Here is a 22,276-nt window from a genome sequence, read left to right as displayed (position 1 = left end):
CTTCCACTGATGATATGAGAAATCTTGGCCTTATACGTCAGAGGAGACTTTAGCACCCCCTGTTGGCGACACAAAGCAGTCTGCCCACAAGGCCCTGACACAGCGCAGAAAGACGCACCGCGATGCTACGTGATGCACCGCGACGCACCGCGACGCACCGCTACGCGATGCACCGCGATGCACCGCGACGCACCGCTACGCGATGCACCGCGACGCGATGCACCGCGACGCGATGCACCGCGACGCACCGCTACGCGATGCACCGCGACGCGATGCACCGCGACGCGATGCACCGCGACGCACCTCTACGCGATGCTCCGCGACGCGATGCACCGCGACGCGATGCACCGCGATGCACCGCGATGCACCGCTACGCGATGCTACGCGATGCGACGCGACGCTACGCAACGCTACGTGACGCAACGGTACGTGGCGTGCTGCAACCAAAACGCAGCCATTCGATGGCAACCGAAATGTATAAACGGACATTACACCAGGCATTAACCCATTTGGGCCTGACGTCAAAAAAAAAAAAAAAAAGGCTTTTCTGAAATACCTGTTTCTATGTCAGAGGTGCTCAATATTTCATGTCAAGGATCCCAAAAAATAGCAGACCTACAAGCTCATAGCGCGCCACTCGGTGGCGCGCTATGAGCTTGTAGATCTGCTATTTTTCAATAGCTAAATTATAACATGATGTTAAAACACCAAAAGGCGTTCCCGCCCAGAATGTTGTCGTGGTTACGCTGAGCACACAAAACTGACGCCATGGTGTCTTCTAGCCGTCAGGTACAGCGGATCACAGCAGATCTACAAGCCCACAGAGCGCATGCTGAGCTCCACGTGCTCTGTGGGCTTGCAGATCTGCATTTTATTATTATTTATTTAATCTTTTTGCAGCACTACACACGCGCGCTGCGACTGCATAAGTGCGTCAAAGCGGTTTAGCTACTGGCGCGCATTCAGCCGTTTGTCGTGTCAAACACATCCAGGCGTTTGTCGTGTCAAACACATTCAGGCGTTTGTCAAACACATCCAGGCGTTTGTCGTGTCAAACACATTCAGGCGTTTGTCGTGTCAAACACATCCAGGCGTTTGTCGTGTCAAACACATTCAGCCGTTTGTCGTCAAACACATTCAGGCGTTTGTCGTCAAACACATCCAGGCGTTTGTCGTCTCAAACACATCCAGGCGTTTGTCGTGTCAAACACATTCAGCCGTTTGTCGCGTCAAACACATCCAGGCGTTTGTCGTGTCAAACACATTCAGGCGTTTGTCGTGTCAAACACATCCAGGCGTTTGTCGTGTCAAACACATTCAGCCGTTTGTCGTCAAACACATTCAGGCGTTTGTCGTCAAACACATCCAGGCGTTTGTCGTCTCAAACACATCCAGGCGTTTGTCGTGTCAAACACATCTAGGCGTTTGTCGTGTCAAACACACGGTTAACATCTGGGGTCGACGTCACACTGGATGTTGTGACCGAGAACGTCCACGCCGGCCTCTTGGAGGTCACACGGGATCTCGTGGCCAAAGGAAATTGGTGCCCAAAGAGATTGGAAGAGACTGGCGTTGTTGTCGTTGTTGTTGTTGTTGTTGTTGTTGTTGTGTGTGAGACGGAGGTCAATCAGGGACCAGGACGTCCTCGCGTCCAATCAGCGCTCTCTCTCTCCCTGTGTGCTGTGGGTGTGGCCTCATGGTGTTAGGTCCAATCAGCTCTCTCTCTCCCTGTGTGCTGTGGGTGTGGCCTCATGGTGTTAGGTCCAATCAGCTCTCTCTCTCCCTGTGTGCTGTGGGTGTGGCCTCATGGTGTTAGGTCCAATCAGCTATCTCTCTCTCCCTGTGCGCTGTGGGCGTGGCCTCAGACAGCATCTACATGTTGAGAGGAGAGAAGCAGGAAGTGGTGAACCAGGGAACTGCTTCCCGGACAGGATGTTCCATTGTGTCAACTAAGTCCATGTTACGTCCGGGTCATTTTGTAGTCCTACAGTACGTTACGTCCGGGTAATTTTGTAGTCCTACAGTACGTTACGTCTGGGTCATTTTGTAGTCCTACAGTACGTTACGTCCGGGTCATTTTGTAGTTCTACAGTACGTTACGTCCGGGTCATTTTGTAGTCCTACAGTACGTTACGTCCGGGTCATTTTGTAGTCCTACAGTACGTTACGTCTGGGTCATTTTGTAGTCCTACAGTACGTTACGTCTGGGTCATTTTGTAGTCCTACAGTACGTTACGTCCGGGTCATTTTGTAGTCCTACATTACGTTACGTCCGGGTCATTTTGTAGTCCTACAGTACGTTACGTCCGCACCATTTTGTAGTCCTACAGTACGTTACGTCCGGGTCATTTTGTAGTCCTACAGTACGTTACGTCCGGGTCATTTTGTAGTCCTACGTTACGTCCGGGTCATTTTGTAGTCCTACGTTACGTCCGGGTCCAAGTGGCACCAGCTCCTGTCCGCATCTCATTGTAAATAGAATATCTAAACGCGTGAATATTTTTACAATGACGTTATTTTTCAGAAAGGAAGCCATTGAGGGTTAAAATGGGTCTTAATGCTTCCAACTCGAGTAGAATTATTGATGTTCTGTACAAGTGTTACAAAGAAAATATATGATGTGGAGACAATAAAGACTATTATTATCATTATTATTGAAGGTGGTAACAGTCCATTTGCTCAGCACAATATTTCGGGGGCATATTTAGAATGTGTGGAGGCTTGAGTTGAATCTAGTTTGCATTAATGAGGATTTAGTTGACACAAAGATTTGCGCCACATTTTCACGATTCTTCAAAAATAGCAGACCTACAAGCTCGTAGCAGACCTACAAGCTCGTAGCGCGCCACTCGGTGGCGCGCTATGAGCTTGTAAATCTGCTATTTTTCAATAGCTAAAGTATAACATAATGCTTTAAAACACCAAAAGGGGTTCCCGCCCAGAATGGGTTAGTGACTGACTGACCTGCTCCTGGATGGGTGGACCGATGGGTGGACCTGTCCTCTTTGAGGAGGCCGTTCTCCCTGAAAGCCACCACAGGAACTCTGGCGCCCTCGTGCGGCGGCGCTGCGTCGGTACCGTCTGGCAGCTGGATCACCTCCTCAAAGTCCTCACCGTTCGCACTGAAATTATTATTATCAACAGAATGATAATTATTATTATTATTAACAGAATGATAATTATTATTATTATTAACAGAATGATAATTATTATCATTATTAACAGAATGATAATTATTATCATTATTAACAGAATGATAATTAGTATTATTATTAACATAATGATAATAATTATTATTATTAACAGAATGATAATTATTATTATTAACAGAATGATAATAATTATTATTATTAACAGAATGATAATTATTATTATTACTAACAGAATGATACCAAACACAAACATTTGTGTTTTTGTGGGGTTTTTGTTTGTGTTTTTGTTTATGTTTTTGTTTTTGTTTGTGTTTCAAAAAAAATGTTTTGTGTTTGTAGACACAAAAACTGAAATAATAAATACGGAGGTTCCAGACTAATATCTACAGTGATAACAGTCTGAGGTTCCAGACTAATATCTACAGTAATAACAGTCTGAGGTTCCAGACTAATATCTACAGTCTGAGGTTCCAGACTAATATCTACAGTAATAACAGTCTGAGGTTCCAGACTAATATCTACAGTAATAACAGTCTGAGGTTCCAGACTAATATCTACAGTCTGAGGTTCCAGACTAATATCTACAGTGATAACAGTCTGAGGTTCCAGACTAATATCTACAGTCTGAGGTTCCAGACTAATATCTACAGTAATAACAGTCTGAGGTTCCAGACTAATATCTACAGTAATAACAGTCTGAGGTTCCAGATTAATATCTACAGTAATAACAGTCTGAGGTTCCAGACTAATATCTACAGTAATAACAGTCTGAGGTTCCAGACTAATATCTACAGTCTGAGGTTCCAGACTAATATCTACAGTCTGAGGTTCCAGACTAATATCTACAGTAATAACAGTCTGAGGTTCCAGACTAATATCTACAGTAATAACAGTCTGAGGTTCCAGACTAATATCTACAGTCTGAGGTTCCAGACTAATATCTACAGTGATAACAGTCTGAGGTTCCAGACTAATATCTACATTCTGAGGTTCCAGACTAATATCTACAGTAATAACAGTCTGAGGTTCCAGACTAATATCTACAATGATAACAGTCTGAGGTTCCAGACTAATATCTACAGTAATAACAGTCTGAGGTTCCAGACTAATATCTACAGTGATAACAGTCTGAGGTTCCAGACTAATATCTGCAGTCTGAGGTTCCAGACTAATATATACAGTCTGAGGTTCCAGACTAATATCTACAGTAATTACAGTCTGAGGTTCCAGACTAATATCTACAGTGATAACAGTCTGAGGTTCCAGACTAATATCTACAGTCTGTGGTTCCAGACTAATATCTACAGTAATAACAGTCTGAGGTTCCAGACTAATATCTACAGTAATAACAGTCTGAGGTTCCAGACTAATATCTACAGTCTGAGGTTCCAGACTAATATCTACAGTAATAACAGTCTGAGGTTCCAGACTAATATCTACAGTAATAACAGTCTGAGGTTCCAGACTAATATCTACAGTAATAACAGTCTGAGGTTCCAGACTAATATCTACAGTAATAACAGTCTGAGGTCCCAGACTAATATCTACAGTAATAACAGTCTGAGGTTCCAGACTAACATCTACAGTCTGAGGTTCCAGACTAATATCTACAGTAATAACAGTCTGAGGTTCCAGACTAATATCTACAGTAATAACAGTGAGGTTCCAGACTAATATCTACAGTAATAACAGTCTGAGGTTCCAGACTAATATCTACAGTAATAACAGTCTGAGGTTCCAGACTAATATCTACAGTAATAACAGTCTGAGGTTCCAGACTAATATCTACAGTAATAACAGTCTGAGGTTCCAGACTAATATCTACAGTAATAACAGTCTGAGGTTCCAGACTAATATCTACAGTAATAACAGTCTGAGGTTCCAGACTAATATCTACAGTAATAACAGTGAGGTTCCAGACTAATATCTACAGTAATAACAGTCTGAGGTTCCAGACTAATATCTACAGTAATAACAGTCTGAGGTTCCAGACTAATATCTACAGTAATAACAGTCTGAGGTTCCAGACTAATATATACAGTAATAACAGTCTGAGGTTCCAGACTAATATATACAGTAATAACAGTTGAGGTTCCAGACTAATATCTACAGTAATAACAGTCTCAGGTTCCAGACTAATATCTACAGTGATAACAGTGCCAGGTTAATTCACTCCGATATTAAAGCATGCAGTATTTACCTGCGTCCACTAGGGGCCAGTGCTGCGCTAGGGGCAGGATGTGACTCTGTGTGTCCGTTGCTGTTACTCTGCTGCTGAGACGCAGATGCAACAGCTCCCCCTGCAGGGGAGGAGGTTAAGTGTAAATTACATGGACATCACAGCCAATAAGTTCCAGGTTTATTGATTATGACATGGACGTCACAGCCAATAAGGTCCAGGTTTACTGATTATGACATGGACGTCACAGCCAATAAGGTCCAGGTTTACTGATTATGACATGGACGTCACAGCCAATAAGGTCCAGGTTTATTGATTATGACATGGACGTCACAGCCAATAAGGTCCAGGTTTACTGATTATGACATGGACGTCACAGCCAATAATCTATGGATTAGGTTTCAACAGCAGAAGTTCTATTATCCCATTCCGGGGCGGGAACCCCTTTTGGTGTTTTAAACATTATGTTATGCTTTAGCTATTGAAAAATAGCAGATCTAAGTGGCACGCTACGAGCTTGTAGGTCTGCTATTTTTGAAAAATCGTGAAAATGTGGCGCAAATCTTTGAATATATATTCTTTCAGAGCGAACGTTTAAAACTCAAATCTTTGCTTCTGGGGGAGGGGGTCCCTGGAACAACATATTCTCAGATGGGGGTCGGCGGCCAAATACAGATAAGGTCGGGGGTCCTTGACATGAAATAGCTTGAGAACCACTGACAGAAACATGAGGGTTTTCTGAACACTTAAAATCTAAGTTAGACCTGAGCTCGATTCTACAAAATGTTGTCTTCCCCGTGAAGAGCTCTAGGGCTACACGCCATGTCTATGAATTGATTGCGTCGGTCCTGAATGGAAACAAGACCGCAAGGACGTTTTATGTTCAATAAACTAATCAATCAACTCAACAGATTTCAACCAATGAGCAGTGAGGACATTCACACATTCAGAGAGAGAGAGAGAGAGAGAGAGAGAGAGAGAGAGAGAGAGAGAGAGAGAGAGAGAGAGAGAGAGAGAGAGAGAGAGAGAGAGAGAGAGAGCATCTCTCTCCCAAGCTCCTGCATGGGGGCTGCAGATCGGCTATTTTTGGAGAAGAGATTTATAGACATTATGTGCAAATATAAAATAGCTGTGATACTTCTATGTAAGTGGTTATGGTGAAATAAACCATTAACACTGGTTAGTTTGGAGGGGGCGAGGGGACTATGACATCACCGTTTCTGCAAATTAGGCGGCATTCGCTGTACACACGGGGACGAGAAAGTCGCGTCTCCAAACTTTCCCACTCTGGAAGGTGGTTTCAAAATGAGCCGTTTAAGTCCCCCAAAACGCCGTCTCCGTGTGGCAAAAAGGGCAGATCGGCTAAATACTTGCCCAGGTAACTCAACATACGTCCTCGTGTGTACACCCTCTTAATCGACTAAAACTAGACTAACACTAACACATTCCAGGCGACTAAAATGTGACTAAAACTAAATGAAAACTATTCAAGAGACTACGACTAAAACTAACATTGTTGCTGCCAAAAACAACACAGGTTTGTGAGGACAGGTTTCAACCAATGAGCAGTGAGGACAGGTTTCAACCAATGAGCAGTGAGGACAGGTTTCAACCAATGAGCAGTGAGGACAGGTTTCAACCAATGAGCAGTGAGGACACTCACCTGCATCTTCTCCATAGTGAGGAGGAACTTTCTGGAGACAAGAACAGAAAGAAAATCACACCTGTGTGAAGTGAGCGGCACTCTTATACATCATACATCATCATACATCACATTCCGTGCTCAGCCAATCAAATCATCGCTATGGGGTGATCAGCCAATCACAAGCCAATGTTTGTGTTTAGTAAGAGAGTGGCGACACAGTGACACGTTGACTCCCATTTTAAAGGATAATTCCATGCTAGAAGGCTTTCTTACCTTTATTTGTAGTTGTTACGTCCCCACCAAAGAGGTCCAGGTGTTATTTGTAGTTGTTACGTCCCCACCAAAGAGGTCCAGGTGTTATTTGTAGTTGTTACGTCCCCACCAAAGAGGTCCAGGTGTTATTTGTAGTCGTTACGTCCCCACCAAAGAGGTCCAGGTGTTATTTGTAGTCGTTACGTCCCCACCAAAGAGGTCCAGGTGTTATTTGTAGTCGTTACGTCCCCACCAAAGAGGTCCAGGTGTTATTTGTAGTCGTTACGTCCCCACCAAAGGGGTCCAGGTGTTATTTGTAGTCGTTACGTCCCCACCAAAGAGGTCCAGGTGTTATTTGTAGTCGTTACGTCCCCACCAAAGGGGTCCAAGTGTTATTTGTAGTCGTTACGTCCCCACCAAAGAGGTCCAGGTGTTATTTGTAGTTGTTACGTCCCCACCAAAGAGGTCCAGGTGTTATTTGTAGTTGTTACGTCCCCACCAAAGGGGTCCAGGTGTTATTTGTAGTTGCTACGTCCCCACCAAAGGGGTCCAGGTGTTATTTGCAGTTGTTACGTCCCCACCAAAGGGGTCCAGGTGTTATTTGTAGTTGTTATGTCCCCACCAAAGAGGTCCAGGTGTTATCTGTAGTTGTTACGTCCCCACCAAAGAGGTCCAGGTGTTATTTGTAGTTGTTACGTCCCCACCAAAGAGGTCCAGGTGTTATCTGTAGTTGTTACGTCCCCACCAAAGAGGTCCAGGTGTTATTTGTAGTTGTTACGTCCCCACCAAAGAGGTCCAGGTGTTATTTGTAGTTGTTACGTCCCCACCAAAGAGGTCCAGGTGTTATTTGTAGTTGTTATGTTGACATGCAAATCCCTTGACTCCTTCAAAACCGCTCTCAAAGGGCACCTACGGACGGCTGCAAATCGAAACTGGCCCCCGTAAAATCTGAATCCCCCCCCCCCCCCCCACCACCCCTATTTCCCCTCACTGTATATGTTTATTTTCCCTTTTTACCTCCTTTATGATGAATTCCTGTTCTGTTCTTTGACTATATAGAAGTGTCTATTTGTACGTCTCTAAATGTTATGATGAATTGGACCCTCTTGTAAACAAGTTTTATGGTGTCGTCCACTCACAGTTAAAGGTCTTTGTATTGAGTTTGTGCTTGAAATGTACTGTCATTCTGCAAACTGTTAATAAATACTTCAATCAATCTTAATTAATTTGATCCCTTTCCTACCTCTGTGTGTGTGTGTGTGTGTGTGTGTGTGTGTGTGTGTGTGTGTGTGTGTGTGTGTGTGTGTGTGTGTGTGTGTTAACCCTCTCCTACCTGTGTGTGTGTGTGTTAACCCTCTCCTACCTGTGTGTGTGTGTGTTAACCCTCTCCTACCTGTGTGTGTGTGTGTGTGTGTGTGTGTGTGTGTGTGTGTGTGTGTGTGTGTGTGTGTGTGTGTGTGTGTTAACCCTCTCCTACCTGTGTGTGTGTGTGTGTGTGTGTGTGTGTGTGTGTGTGTGTGTGTGTGTGTGTGTGTGTGTTAACCCTCTCCTACCTGTGTGTGTGTGTTAACCCTCTCCTACCTGTGTGTGTGTGTGTTAACCCTCTCCTACCTGTGTGTGTGTGTGTGTGTGTGTGTGTGTGTGTGTGTGTGTGTGTGTTAACCCTCTCCTACCTGTGTGTGTGTGTGTGTATGTGTGTGTGTGTGTGTGTGTGTGTGTGTGTGTGTGTGTGTGTGTTAACCCTCTCCTACCTGTGTGTGTGTGTGTGTGTGTTAACCCTCTCCTACCTGTGTGTGTGTGTGTGTGTGTTAACCCTCTCCTACCTGTGTGTGTGTGTGTGTGTGTGTGTGTGTGTTAACCCTCTCCTACCTGTGTGTGTGTGTGTGTGTGTGTTAACCCTCTCCTACCTGTGTGTGTGTGTGTGTGTGTGTTAACCCTCTCCTACCTGTGTGTGTGTGTGTGTGTGTGTTAACCCTCTCCTACCTGTGTGTGTGTGTGTGTGTGTGTGTGTGTGTTAACCCTCTCCTACCTGTGTGTGTGTGTGTGTGTGTGTTAACCCTCTCCTACCTGTGTGTGTGTGTGTGTGTGTGTTAACCCTCTCCTACCTGTGTGTGTGTGTGTGTGTGTGTGTGTGTGTGTGTGTGTGTGTGTGTGTGTGTGTTAACCCTCTCCTACCTGTGTGTGTGTGTGTGTGTGTTAACCCTCTCCTACCTGTGTGTGTGTGTGTGTTAACCCTCTCCTACCTGTGTGTGTGTGTGTGTGTGTGTGTGTGTGTGTGTGTGTGTGTGTGTGTGTGTGTGTGTTAACCCTCTCCTACCTGTGTGTGTGTGTGTGTGTGTTAACCCTCTCCTACCTGTGTGTGTGTGTGTGTGTGTTAACCCTCTCCTACCTGTGTGTGTGTGTGTGTGTGTTAACCCTCTCCTACCTGTGTGTGTGTGTGTGTGTGTGTTAACCCTCTCCTACCTGTGTGTGTGTGTGTGTGTGTTAACCCTCTCCTACCTGTGTGTGTGTGTGTTAACCCTCTCCTACCTGTGTGTGTGTGTGTGTGTGTGTTAACCCTCTCCTACCTGTGTGTGTGTGTGTGTTAACCCTCTCCTACCTGTGTGTGTGTGTGTTAACCCTCTCCTACCTGTGTGTGTGTGTGTGTGTGTGTGTGTTAACCCTCTCCTACCTGTGTGTGTGTGTGTTAACCCTCTCCTACCTGTGTGTGTGTGTGTGTGTGTGTGTGTGTGTTAACCCTCTCCTACCTGTGTGTGTGTGTGTTAACCCTCTCCTACCTGTGTGTGTGTGTGTGTGTGTGTGTGTGTGTGTGTGTGTGTGTTAACCCTCTCCTACCTGTGTGTGTGTGTGTTAACCCTCTCCTACCTGTGTGTGTGTGTGTGTGTGTTAACCCTCTCCTACCTGTGTGTGTGTGTGTGTGTGTGTGTGTGTGTGTGTGTGTGTGTTAACCCTCTCCTACCTGTGTGTGTGTGTGTGTGTGTGTTAACCCTCTCCTACCTGTGTGTGTGTGTGTGTGTGTGTGTGTGTGTGTGTGTGTGTGTGTGTTAACCCTCTCCTACCTGTGTGTGTGTGTGTGTGTGTGTGTGTGTGTGTTAACCCTCTCCTACCTGTGTGTGTGTGTGTGTGTGTGTGTTAACCCTCTCCTACCTGTGTGTGTGTGTGTGTGTGTGTGTGTTAACCCTCTCCTACCTGTGTGTGTGTGTGTTAACCCTCTCCTACCTGTGTGTGTGTGTGTTAACCCTCTCCTACCTGTGTGTGTGTGTGTGTTAACCCTCTCCTACCTGTGTGTGTGTGTGTGTGTGTGTGTTAACCCTCTCCTACCTGTGTGTGTGTGTGTTAACCCTCTCCTACCTGTGTGTGTGTGTGTGTTAACCCTCTCCTACCTGTGTGTGTGTGTGTGTGTGTGTGTTAACCCTCTCCTACCTGTGTGTGTGTGTGTTAACCCTCTCCTACCTGTGTGTGTGTGTGTGTGTGTGTGTTAACCCTCTCCTACCTGTGTGTGTGTGTGTGTTAACCCTCTCCTACCTGTGTGTGTGTGTGTGTGTTAACCCTCTCCTACCTGTGTGTGTGTTAACCCTCTCCTACCTGTGTGTGTGTGTGTTAACCCTCTCCTACCTGTGTGTGTGTGTGTTAACCCTCTCCTACCTGTGTGTGTGTGTGTTAACCCTCTCCTACCTGTGTGTGTGTGGTGTCAGATCGTCTGGTTCTCTTCATGATCTCCTCCAGACGCTGAGAGACGAAACAACACCATTCAATGTGTGAGTGCACAGTGCACGTGTGTGTGTGTGTGCGTGCAGCGTGTGCGTGCGGTGTGTGTGTGTGTGTGTGTGTGTGTGTGTGTGTGTGTGTGTGTGTGTGCGTGCGGTGTGTGCATGCGTGTGTGTGTGTGTGTGTGTGTGTGTGTGTGTGTGTGTGTGTGTACGTGCGCCACCTTCTTCCTCTCCAGCCGTTCCTCCTCTTCTCTCCTGAAGTGTTTTTCTCTCTCCAGTCTGAGTCGTTCAGCTTCCTCCTTCTGTCGTCCCTCCTCTTCCTCCTGAAGACGCACGCGCGCGCGCACGCACGCACACACGCACGCACGCACGCGCACACGCACACGCACACACACACACACACACACACACACACACACACAATGACCCTCCGGTGTGGAGCTCAGCTCATGCACAGTGGAGCCTTTCGTTGTAACACGTTTGGCTCCACATCCGCTCCGTGAGGGAAGGTTTCATGTGCCTCGTTAAAGCACAATCCATGTCGGGATTCCTTCAAAATAGGAGCTCTGGGTTGCCGGAAAGACACGGCCGCTTTTACTCTGAAACCCACCCCCCGGAAACAATCGGGAAAAAAAGTTTGCTTTACATTGCTAGCTTACATTGCTATCGTTTTAATTTATACGATATATGATCCAAAAAGCGTTCATATTTTGAGGGAGAGACGGACGAGGAGCAGAAATGAAGCGCGTAGTATATCCGTCAGATCAAAACCACGGAGAGAGCCTTTCAAACACGCTGATGCAATTCATTCAAATAGGCTAATGTGGTCTTCTATTTTTTATATAGGGCTAATCCCCCCCCCCCCCACACACACACACACACACGCACCGACAGTCAGACTGACTCAAAAGAGCTCCATAACGAAACAATTTCAATAGGCCTATACTGCAGACATTACTACACTAAACAACGTTGGATTCGTACAGTGCAGAATGCAGATAAGTGTATGTTCTTATTATAATTGTGAGTTTGTTTTTTAACATGCAGCGCGAGTCCGCGAGACTGCGAGAGCCGATCTACAAGCTCACAGCGCGTTGCACTGCGAGTAGAAAGCTGTCAAGTGAGCAGCGCAATCGCGCATGCTAGAAATATCCTAATAAATAAATAAAAAAGGTGTCGGGCTTGCAGGGGCAGTTTCTGTAAGGCACTCTAGGCTAACCTGCCTCTAGAATGCATGCATTTAGGCATACAAGTGATACTTGGCTTTTATATAGGCTATAATTTGTTTATGTGCGACCAATGTTGGGGACACATGCCTACATATTTTATCTGAGATTTGGGGACTTTTAATTGATTCAGCATGAAGACTAAAGCCTTCTTAATAAATCTACGCAAGCCGTACACGACCATGAGAGGTGGCGCAGCTTTCAGCGGAATTTCCGACCAACCCGCGTCACCGTCAAGTTCACGTTCAAGTTCATGAATTCCCACGTAATGTGGGAATCCACGTAAATGCCTGTCCGCTCACGCTCCGCTCACGTAACGTCACTTTATGAGCGTGTGAGAACCACTGATATAGAAACATAGGTCCTCATTCACAAAGGAGAAATACGCAAGAGTGTAACGGAAGCGTAACGGAAGCGTAAACAGATGCGGGAAATTCCGTCCGATCACGCAACGTTGTTTTGCCGTGCAATTCAAAGAGCGGTGTGTACCACAGGTACGCAGGTGTATGTTGTGAGGTACGCAGGTGAATGCGAGCGCCGAGCGGGTGCCAAATGATCGGAAAATCAGCGGATAACTTCATTTGCATTGATCCACGCCCCATTTCACACCATAAAAGGCGTCAAGCATGACTCAGCAGACAGCAGTAAAAAAAACAAAAAAGAAGGCCTTACAGCTCAAACGAAATAGAGGTCCTCCTGACGGAATGCAACAAAATAATGATATTTTCCAGTATAGTGGCTTCACAAATTAAAATAAAAATGATTGCTGGAAAGAATTAGGCTAGGCTATAGGCCTATTAGGAAATTAAAAGAAAATGATCTGACCATGTCAAGCGCCGGAGCGACGACCACCACCTGCAGTCTCTTTTTTTACATCCATATACCATTACATTTGTGCGTGATTCTTTATATTGTCTATAGCCTACCATTAAACTATATAAATCATTTATAAATCAGCTTACAAAACGGTGAACGCTGCTCCGCACCGCTGCAGCAATGTCAAGCTGACTTACGGTATAAAATGCAGCTTGGCCATTTATTTATTTAAGTTCGGGACCAAGGCAGCAAGCTAGCGTATACTTGGCAATTATATTATAAAGCCTTTTCTTTTCTATTGAACAATTGCTCACTCACACCTTTGCAGAGGTAGAACATATATCCGATATTTGTATCAGAGCTGCATTGATTCATGCGGGGAATAGTTTAATATCATCTCACTGTCATCTGTCTGAATGCCATGTGGAGAATGGATTTGTTCTGATCATGGACACGTAGGCATATAGGCCTATAGCTATTTAAAATTTCAACCATATACGGCGGGTAGCCTCCTCTTTGTCAGATCTAAGTGCAGGTTCATTTATGATGATGTCGTCATATTAAAATGATTCGCGAATTTCGCGAGACATTTGGCACCAAACTGGATTGATCTCATCAATGTAGTAGCCTACAGCCTAGCTATAAGTTCCCCATATTATAATTAATTAAGGTGCACTGGCTTAAAACTATGACTGGCCGAATTGCACGCGCTGATGCAATAATGTGGACTTGCATGTCTGTGAACCATAGAAATAGTCTGTTCTGTCCGGGCCGGGCTCACCGCACCGTTATATTCATTTTCCAATGAATTCGTACAGTGCAGAATGCAGATAAGTGTATGTTCTTATTATAATTGTGAGTTTGTTTTTTAACATGCAGCGCGAGTCCGCGAGAGCCGATCTACAAGCTCACAACGCGTTGCACTGCGAGTAGAAAGCTGTCAAGTGCAGCGCAATCGCGCATGCTAGAAATATCCTAATAAATAAATAAAAAGGTGTCGGGTTTGCAGGGGCAGTTTCTGTATGGGACTCTAGGCTAACCTGCCTCTAGAATGCATGCATTTAGGCATCCAAGTGATACTTGGCTTTTATATAAGCTATCATTTTTTTATGTGCTGACCAATGTTTTGGACAAATGCCTACATATTTTATCTGAGATTTGGGGACTTTTAATTGATTCAGAATGAAGACTAAAGCCTTCTGAATAAATCTACGCAAGCAGTACACGACCCTCTGAGCTGGCGCAGCTTATAGCGGAGTTTCCGACCAAACAACGTCACCGTCAAGTTCACGTTCAAGTTCATGAATTCCCACGTAATGTGGGAATCCACGTAAATGCCAGTCCGCTCACGCTCCGCTCACGTTACGTAACGTTATGAGCGTAAACGCCGTTGTGAATGAGGACCATAGGGTTTAACCCTGTGAGAACCACTGATATAGAAACATGAGGGTTTAACCCTGTGAGAACCACTGATATAGAAACATGAGGTTTAACCCTGTGAGAACCACTGATATAGAAACATGAGGTTTAACCCTGTGAGAACCACTGATATAGAAACATGAGGGTTTAACCCTGTGAGAACCACTGATATAGAAACATAGGGTTTAACCCTGTGAGAACCACTGATATAGAAACATAGGGTTTAACCCTGTGAGAACCACTGATATAGAAACATAGGGTTTAACCCTGTGAGAACCACTGATATAGAAACATAGGGTTTAACCCTGTGAGAACCACTGATATAGAAACATAGGGTTTAACCCTGTGAGAACCACTGATATAGAAACATAGGGTTTAACCCTGTGAGAACCACTGATATAGAAACATAGGGTTTAACCCTGTGAGAACCACTGATATAGAAACATGGGGTTTAACCCTGTGAGAACCACTGATATAGAAACATGAGGTTTAACCCTGTGAGAACCACTGATATAGAAACATGGGGTTTAACCCTGTGAGAACCACTGATATAGAAACATAGGGTTTAACCCTGTGAGAACCACTGATATAGAAACATAGGGTTTAAACCTGTGAGAACCACTGATATAGAAACATAGGGTTTAACCCTGTGAGAACCACTGATATAGAAACATGAGGTTTAACCCTGTGAGAACCACTGATATAGAGACATGAGGGTTTTTCAGAAAACTGTCAGGATTTAGAAGACAATTGTAGAATCGTCCTCAGGTCTTAATGGGTTAAAGCTGTCTGTCTGTCTGTCTGTCTGTCTGTCTGTCTCTCTCTGTCTCTCTCTCTCTCTCACCTGTCGGTGTAGTCTCTCGGCCTCCTCTCGTTCTCTCCTCGCCCTCTCCTCCTCGACGCGTCTCGCCTCCTCTCTCCTCGTCTCTTCGTCTCCTTGTCTCCTAGCTCGCTCCGACGCCTCCTGGGCCAGCCTGGAAGACGCACGCACGCACGCACGCACGCACGCACGCACGCACGCACGCACGCACGCTCACACACACACACACACACACACACACACACACACACACACACACACACACACACACACACACACACACACACACACACACACACACACACACACACACACACACACACACACACACACACACACACACACACACACACACACACACACACACACACACACACACACACACACATATTAAACACTGTTAGAATCAAATTAGTGCATCACAAAAGCATCACAAAAGTCACAAAATTGAAGAAAAAATTAAATTAAATTAAATTAAATTAAATTAAATTAAATTAAATTAAATTAAATTAAATTAAATTAAATTAAATTAAATTAAATTAAATTAAATTAAATTAAATTAAATTCAATTCAATTCAATTCAATTCAATTCAATTCAATTCAATTCAATTACATTCAATTCAATTCAATTCAATTCAATTCAATTCAATTCAATTCAATTCAATTCAATTCAATTCAATTCAATTAATTGAGGGCTTATATTAGGGGAAATGGCCAATAATGCACTACTGCACAAAATAACACCTGGACCTCTTTGGTGGGGACGTAACAACTACAAATAACACCTGGGCCTCTTTGGTGGGGACGTAACAACTACAAATAACACCTGGACCTCTTTGGTGGGGACGTAACAACTACAAATAACACCTGGACCTCTTTGGTGGGGACGTAACAACTACAAATAACACATGGACCTCTTTGGTGGGGACGTAACAACTACAAATAACACCTGGACCTCTTTGGTGGGGACGTAACAACTACAAATAACACCTGGACCTCTTTGGTGGGGACGTAACAACTACAAATAACACCTGGACCTCTTTGGTGGGGACGTAACAACTACAAATAAAGGTAAGAAAGCCTTCTAGTTGGAATTCTCCTTTAAAGCATCTAAACTTCACGGTACCGGGCCTGGTCCTCCTGGGTCCTGCGTTCCTCGTCCTCTCTCTCTCTCTGCTCTCGGGCCTGTCGTCGTTTCTCAGCCAGGATGCGGCCGGCCTCCTCTGGGTCGGTGGTACCGGCCGAGGGGCGTTGGGCCGGACAGCTGGCCTCCTCTGGGCCGGTGGTACCGGCCGAGGGGCGCTGGGCCGGACGGCTGGCCTCCTCTGGGCCGGTGGTACCGGCCTCTATAATGTTGTCAAGAAAGAAAAAAGAAAAACACAAACAAGCCTTCAGTAACAAATAGGGATACATTTTAACCCTGTGGGGGTGTGGAACGACACCGGGCACTGCCCTCCCTGTGGGGGTGTGGAACGACACCGGGCACTGCCCTCCCTGTGGGGGTGTGGAACGACACCGGGCACTGCCCTCCCTGTGGGGGTGTGGAACGACACCGGGCACTGCCCTCCCTGTGGGGGTGTGGAACGACACCGGGCACTGCCCTCCCTGTGGGGGTGTGGAACGACACCGGGCACTGCCCTCCCTGTGGGGGTGTGGAACGACACCGGGCACTGCCCTCCCTGTGGGGGTGTGGAACGACACCGGGCACTGCCCTCCCTGTGGGGGTGTAGAACGACACCGGGCACTGCCCTCCCTGTGGGGGTGTGGAACGACACCGGGCACTGCCCTCCCTGTGGGGGTGTAGAACGACACCTGTAAAGGTGTCTACTAACATATCCCACATTGGTTTATATTCAACCACCCTAGGGGAATTTTTGACAGCTGCTGAAAGTTGGGGTACCATCAACAACCATTATAAGGCTAAATGTTCATTATGCTTTAAGTAGCATGTGACGTGTCAAACTAGGGTGTTTTCATGATTCTGAATCCATTCCAAGCATTAGTTTTGCACGAAAAACACTACTTGGGCTAAAAACGGCCATAGCCGTTATCACAAATGTGATGAGGTCCAACACATTTGGGCCAGTGGCTATGGACAAACGAGGGGGTCTTTGGCCAAACAAGGGGTCAAACTAGGGGGTTTTCATGATTCTGAACACATTCCAAGCATTCGTTTTGCACAAAAAACACTCCTTGGGATAATGAACATTTAGCCTTATAATGGTTGTTGATGGTACCCCAACTTTCAGCAGCTGTCAAAAATTCCCCTAGGGTGGTTGAATATAAGCCAATGTGGGATATGTTAGTAGACACCTTTAAACACATTGGTGAAGAAAAGATTCTTGGTAAGAAATTTATTCCCAGGTTTGACTGGGAATAATATTCCCTGACTAATAGGGAAATATAGAGGGGAAAAAAGCCCCCCCCCAAAAATACATTTATATATATTTTAAATTTTGGCTGAAAACCTTTAAGGACAACACGAGGCCACTGACCGCTAGCCGACCGCTGCTCGCCAACGACCACCATCTGACCCAGAGGCTGGGGGCGGGGCTCCGTGGGGGAGTGGCTGCAGAGCCCCCCCTCCCCCTCCTCATCCTCTCCCCCCTGGGGGGGGGAGGAGGAGGAGGGGGTGGGGGGCCTAACGGGACGGATGTTCCCCAGGTCCTCCTCGGGAGCCCCCACCGGGACCCCCCCCGGGGTCCCCACCGGGGACCGGAGCTGTCTGGGGGTGGGGGGGCGCTGCTGGGGAGGCCTGGAAGCAGAGGAGAGGAACGAGCATTTAAAATGTAGGAACCCCTTTTGGTGTTAGCATTATGTTATGCTTTAGCTATTGAAAAATAGCAGATCTACAAGCTCATAGCGCGCCACTCGGTGGCGCGCTATGAGCTTGTAGATCTGCTTGTAGATCTGCTTGTAGATCTGCTATTTTTGAAAAATCGAAGAACGACATGACATGACATAGAAACATAGCTTTTTCAGAAAACTGTCAGGATGTAGAAGACATTTTTAGAATCTGATCTCAGGTCAAAATGGGTTAAAATACGTGTCCAATGATACAGTCTTATTATTATATATATTATTATTATTATCTTATTCCCCTTTGGGGTCCCGTTGCGCACTGCGCGGAAACGCATGGAATACGGATGTGTATAAAAGATCTACCCACCAAGAAATAGGATCTCAAAGAACATGACAAACACACTTGGAATGGGAAATATATGGGAAATGGAAATAGTTGTTGTTTTTGTATGTAACTTTCTAATGCTATGGATATTTGTGCTCAACACTCTTGAAAACAAAGTATTCTGTTGTGGGTTAACAGGCCATTTTTTATGTCAATCAATCAAGTCACCTTAATTCAATTGTCAGATATATATTTTTATTTAAATTATATATGTTTTAGGGCCATGTCATGTGGTCTACCTGCACAACCTTTGTGATCTACTGGTAGATCATGATCTACCTTTTGGGCACCCCTGCTCTATAGCAATGATTACTGTCACAATATAGAGCTATTTAACACTGTTACTGAACACACTCTATAGCAATGATTACTGTCACAACATAGAGCTATTTAACACTGTTACTGAACACACTCTATAGCAATGATTACTGTCACAACATAGAGCTATTTAACACTGTTACTGAACACACACTCTATAGTAATGATTACTGTCACAATATAGAGCTATTTAACACTGTTACTGAACACACTCTATAGCAATGATTACTGTCACAACATAGAGCTATTTAACACTGTTACTAAACACACTCTATAGCAATGATTACTGTCACAACATAGAGCTATTTAACACTGTTACTGAACACACTCTATAGCAATGATTACTGTCACAATATAGAGCTATTTAACACTGTTACTGAACACACTCTATAGCAATGATTACTGTCACACTATAGAGCTATTTAACACTGTTACTGAACACACTCTATAGCAATGATTACTGTCACACTATAGAGCTATTTAACACTGTTACTGAACACACTATAGCAATGATTACTGTCACAACATAGAGCTATTTAACACTGTTACTGAACACACACTATAGCAATGATTACTGTCACACTATAGAGCTATTTAACACTGTTACTGAACACACTATAGCAATGATTACTGTCACACTATAGAGCTATTTAACACTGTTACTGAACACACTATAGCAATGATTAGTCACAATATAGAGCTATTTAACACTGTTACTGAACACACTATAGCAATGATTACTGTCACAATATAGAGCTATTTAACACTGTTACTGAACACACTCTATAGCAATGATTAGTCACAATATAGAGCTATTTAACACTGTTACTGAACACACTATAGCAATGATTACTGTCACAACATAGAGCTATTTAACACTGTTACTGAACACACTATAGCAATGATTACTGTCACAATATAGAGCTATTTAACACTGTTACTGAACACTCTATAGCAATGATTACTGTCACAATATAGAGCTATTTAACACTGTTACTGAACACACTATAGCAATGATTAGTCACAATATAGAGCTATTTAACACTGTTACTGAACACACTATAGCAATGATTACTGTCACAACATAGAGCTATTTAACACTGTTACTGAACACACTATATAGCAATGATTACTGTCACAATATAGAGCTATTTAACACTGTTACTGAACACACTATAGCAATGATTACTGTCACAACATAGAGCTATTTAACACGGTTACTGAACACACTATATAGCAATGATTACTGTCACAATATAGAGCTATTTAACACTGTTACTGAACACACTCTATAGCAATGATTACTGTCACAACATAGAGCTATTTAACACTGTTACTGAACACACTATATAGCAATGATTACTGTCACAATATAGAGCTATTTAACACTGTTACTGAACACACTCTATAGCAATGATTACTGTCACAATATAGAGCTATTTAACACTGTTACTGAACACACTATAGCAATGATTACTGTCACAATATAGAGCTATTTAACACTGTTACTGAACACACACTATAGCAATGATTACTGTCACAATATAGAGCTATTTAACACTGTTACTGAACACACTCTATAGCAATGATTACTGTCACAATATAGAGATATTTATTTATTTAACACTTATACTGATACTTTTCGTCTAACATTAAAATAGCTGCCATTATTGAAGCCATGACAGACGCACTTCTCCTACCTGCCAGGAGGGGGTGTCGTTCCTTTGCTCTTCTTCTTGCCTGGCGTCTTGTTGGGCAGGAGGGACAGACAGGGAGACATAGGGAGAGACAGGCAGGGAGCCACAGACAGGCAGGGAGCCACAGACAGGTTGCTCCACGACTTCCTCATGTGAGAACTGTCTCTCTGCTGCATGGAGAGACAGACAGGATGAGAGACAGACAGACAGACAGACAGACAGACAGACAGACAGACAGACAGACAGACAGACAGACAGACAGACAGACAGACAGACAGACAGACAGACAGACAGACAGACAGACAGACAGACAAAAAACATGTTTCTATGTCAGTGGTTCTCAAACTATTAGTATTACTGAGGAACCCCAGAATTATATGTAATCGGCCGCCGACCCAAATATTTGAGTTTAAGGACAACTTTAGTTTTTTTCAACCAAGGTTCATGTTTTAGGTTGTTATTAGAGAAAGTAAAAGATGAGTGCAATTTTTTTTTCATTTGCTGCTTTCTTTCGTTTTAGGGATTTTAGCTGTTTTTGACAGGGGGGGGGGGGGGGGGGAGAACAGAAACTGAACGTTAATTACGTTTATTTTTATTTTTATTTTATTGATATATAATGTATCGTGGTTAGTACGAGTCGAGTCACCACCAGCTGAGCTTACGTCAACGAGGAATCTCAGGAACGCAATATGTTGACAGCTGGGCGTGACGTATATGCTCAGCGACATTGCATTCATATGTAGTTTCAAGGCTTTTGCGGTCAGATTAATTCCATTTTCTCTAGAAACTGGCTGTATCAAATATGAATGGACATCATTAACGACGCACAGCCACTCCCCTGACAGAAACGCTGGGGTGGTCGGTTTATTTTTCAAACACAGTTCTTATATGAAGCGACCTAAAATCGCCGTTTGGGGATCTCAATGCAAAAAACAAATACATGAACCTGGAGATTGACACCCTCTACTGAAAGTGACGTCAGACTTCGGAGCTCTATGGTAAATAATACAAAAATAAATCGCTATAACATTTTGAAATAACATATTTAGCTCCATGTTTTAGGTAGATTACATCGTTTGGCCGTTAGCCAAACAAGCTAAAAGTTGCTACATTGTGTTACATTAAGCCCCCGATTACAGGGAATTAAACAATTACGGCAATTACGGCACTGGCCACAAGGGGGGCACTGGCCACAAGGGGTTATTGTTTCATTACGTCAAATACGTCACTGGCCATAAGGGGGTTTAACAACGTTCGCTCTGAAAGAATATAATATTCAAAGATGTGCCACATTTTCACCATTAAAAAAACAAAATAGCAGATCTACAAGATCATGGCCCGGCAACGAGTGCCGCGCCATGAGCTTGTAGATCTGCTATTTTCAATAACTAAAGCATAACATAACGGTTGGCTCCGCCCAGAACGGGCTCAGAAGTCAAAGCAGCGTCCCGTACCGGGGGCGTGGCTCCGCTGGCGGTCTTCCTGCGTGTCATCGGGTGGGCGGCGGCCTCGCGGCGGCTCAGGTTCCTGTCGTGGCTGCGGCAGTGGGGGAGGGGGCGGGGCTGGGACTGGAGCGTCTTGAAGGACACGGAGCCCATTGGCTGACAGGACACTGAGCGAGGACACACAGGCAGCGCTACCGTGACCACATGGGAGGGGCCAGGGGGAGGGGCCGACGAGGGGAGGGGAGGGGCCGGCGAGGGGAGGGGAGGGGAGTGGGAAGGGAGGGGCCAGGGGCCAGGGGGAGGGGTCGACAAGGGGAGGGGTCGGCAAGGGGAGGGGCCAGGGGGAGGGGGAGGGGGAGGCGAGGGTCTCAGGGATCAGGAAGGGTTGTTGGAGGACGGTCGATGACGCG

The 22,276-nt window shown here is 44.9% G+C and overlaps 1 protein-coding gene across 1 annotated transcript; it reads right to left on the bottom strand.

The window, feature by feature from the left end:
- Nucleotides 1-5,532: 5,532 nt before the first annotated feature.
- LOC306919594 (uncharacterized protein) lies at nt 5,533-22,233 on the bottom strand (the record flags this gene model as incomplete). Its single annotated transcript, XM_079532351.1, has 10 exons — nt 5,533-5,600; nt 6,995-7,025; nt 10,904-10,957; nt 11,160-11,261; nt 15,244-15,373; nt 16,346-16,565; nt 17,715-17,820; nt 17,866-17,974; nt 20,425-20,591; nt 21,876-22,233. Coding segments are annotated over 10 exons (1,345 nt in total), but the record flags the coding sequence as incomplete, so codon positions are not given.
- Between the last annotated feature and the right edge of the window lie 43 nt (nt 22,234-22,276).

The sequence above is a fragment of the Electrona antarctica genome (assembly GCF_951216825.1).
Source record: "Electrona antarctica genome assembly, contig: scaffold_127, whole genome shotgun sequence".
Classification (NCBI taxonomy): domain Eukaryota; kingdom Metazoa; phylum Chordata; class Actinopteri; order Myctophiformes; family Myctophidae; genus Electrona; species Electrona antarctica.
Note: the sequence above shows the minus strand (reverse complement) of the source record. Positions and strands in the feature narration are given on the sequence as shown.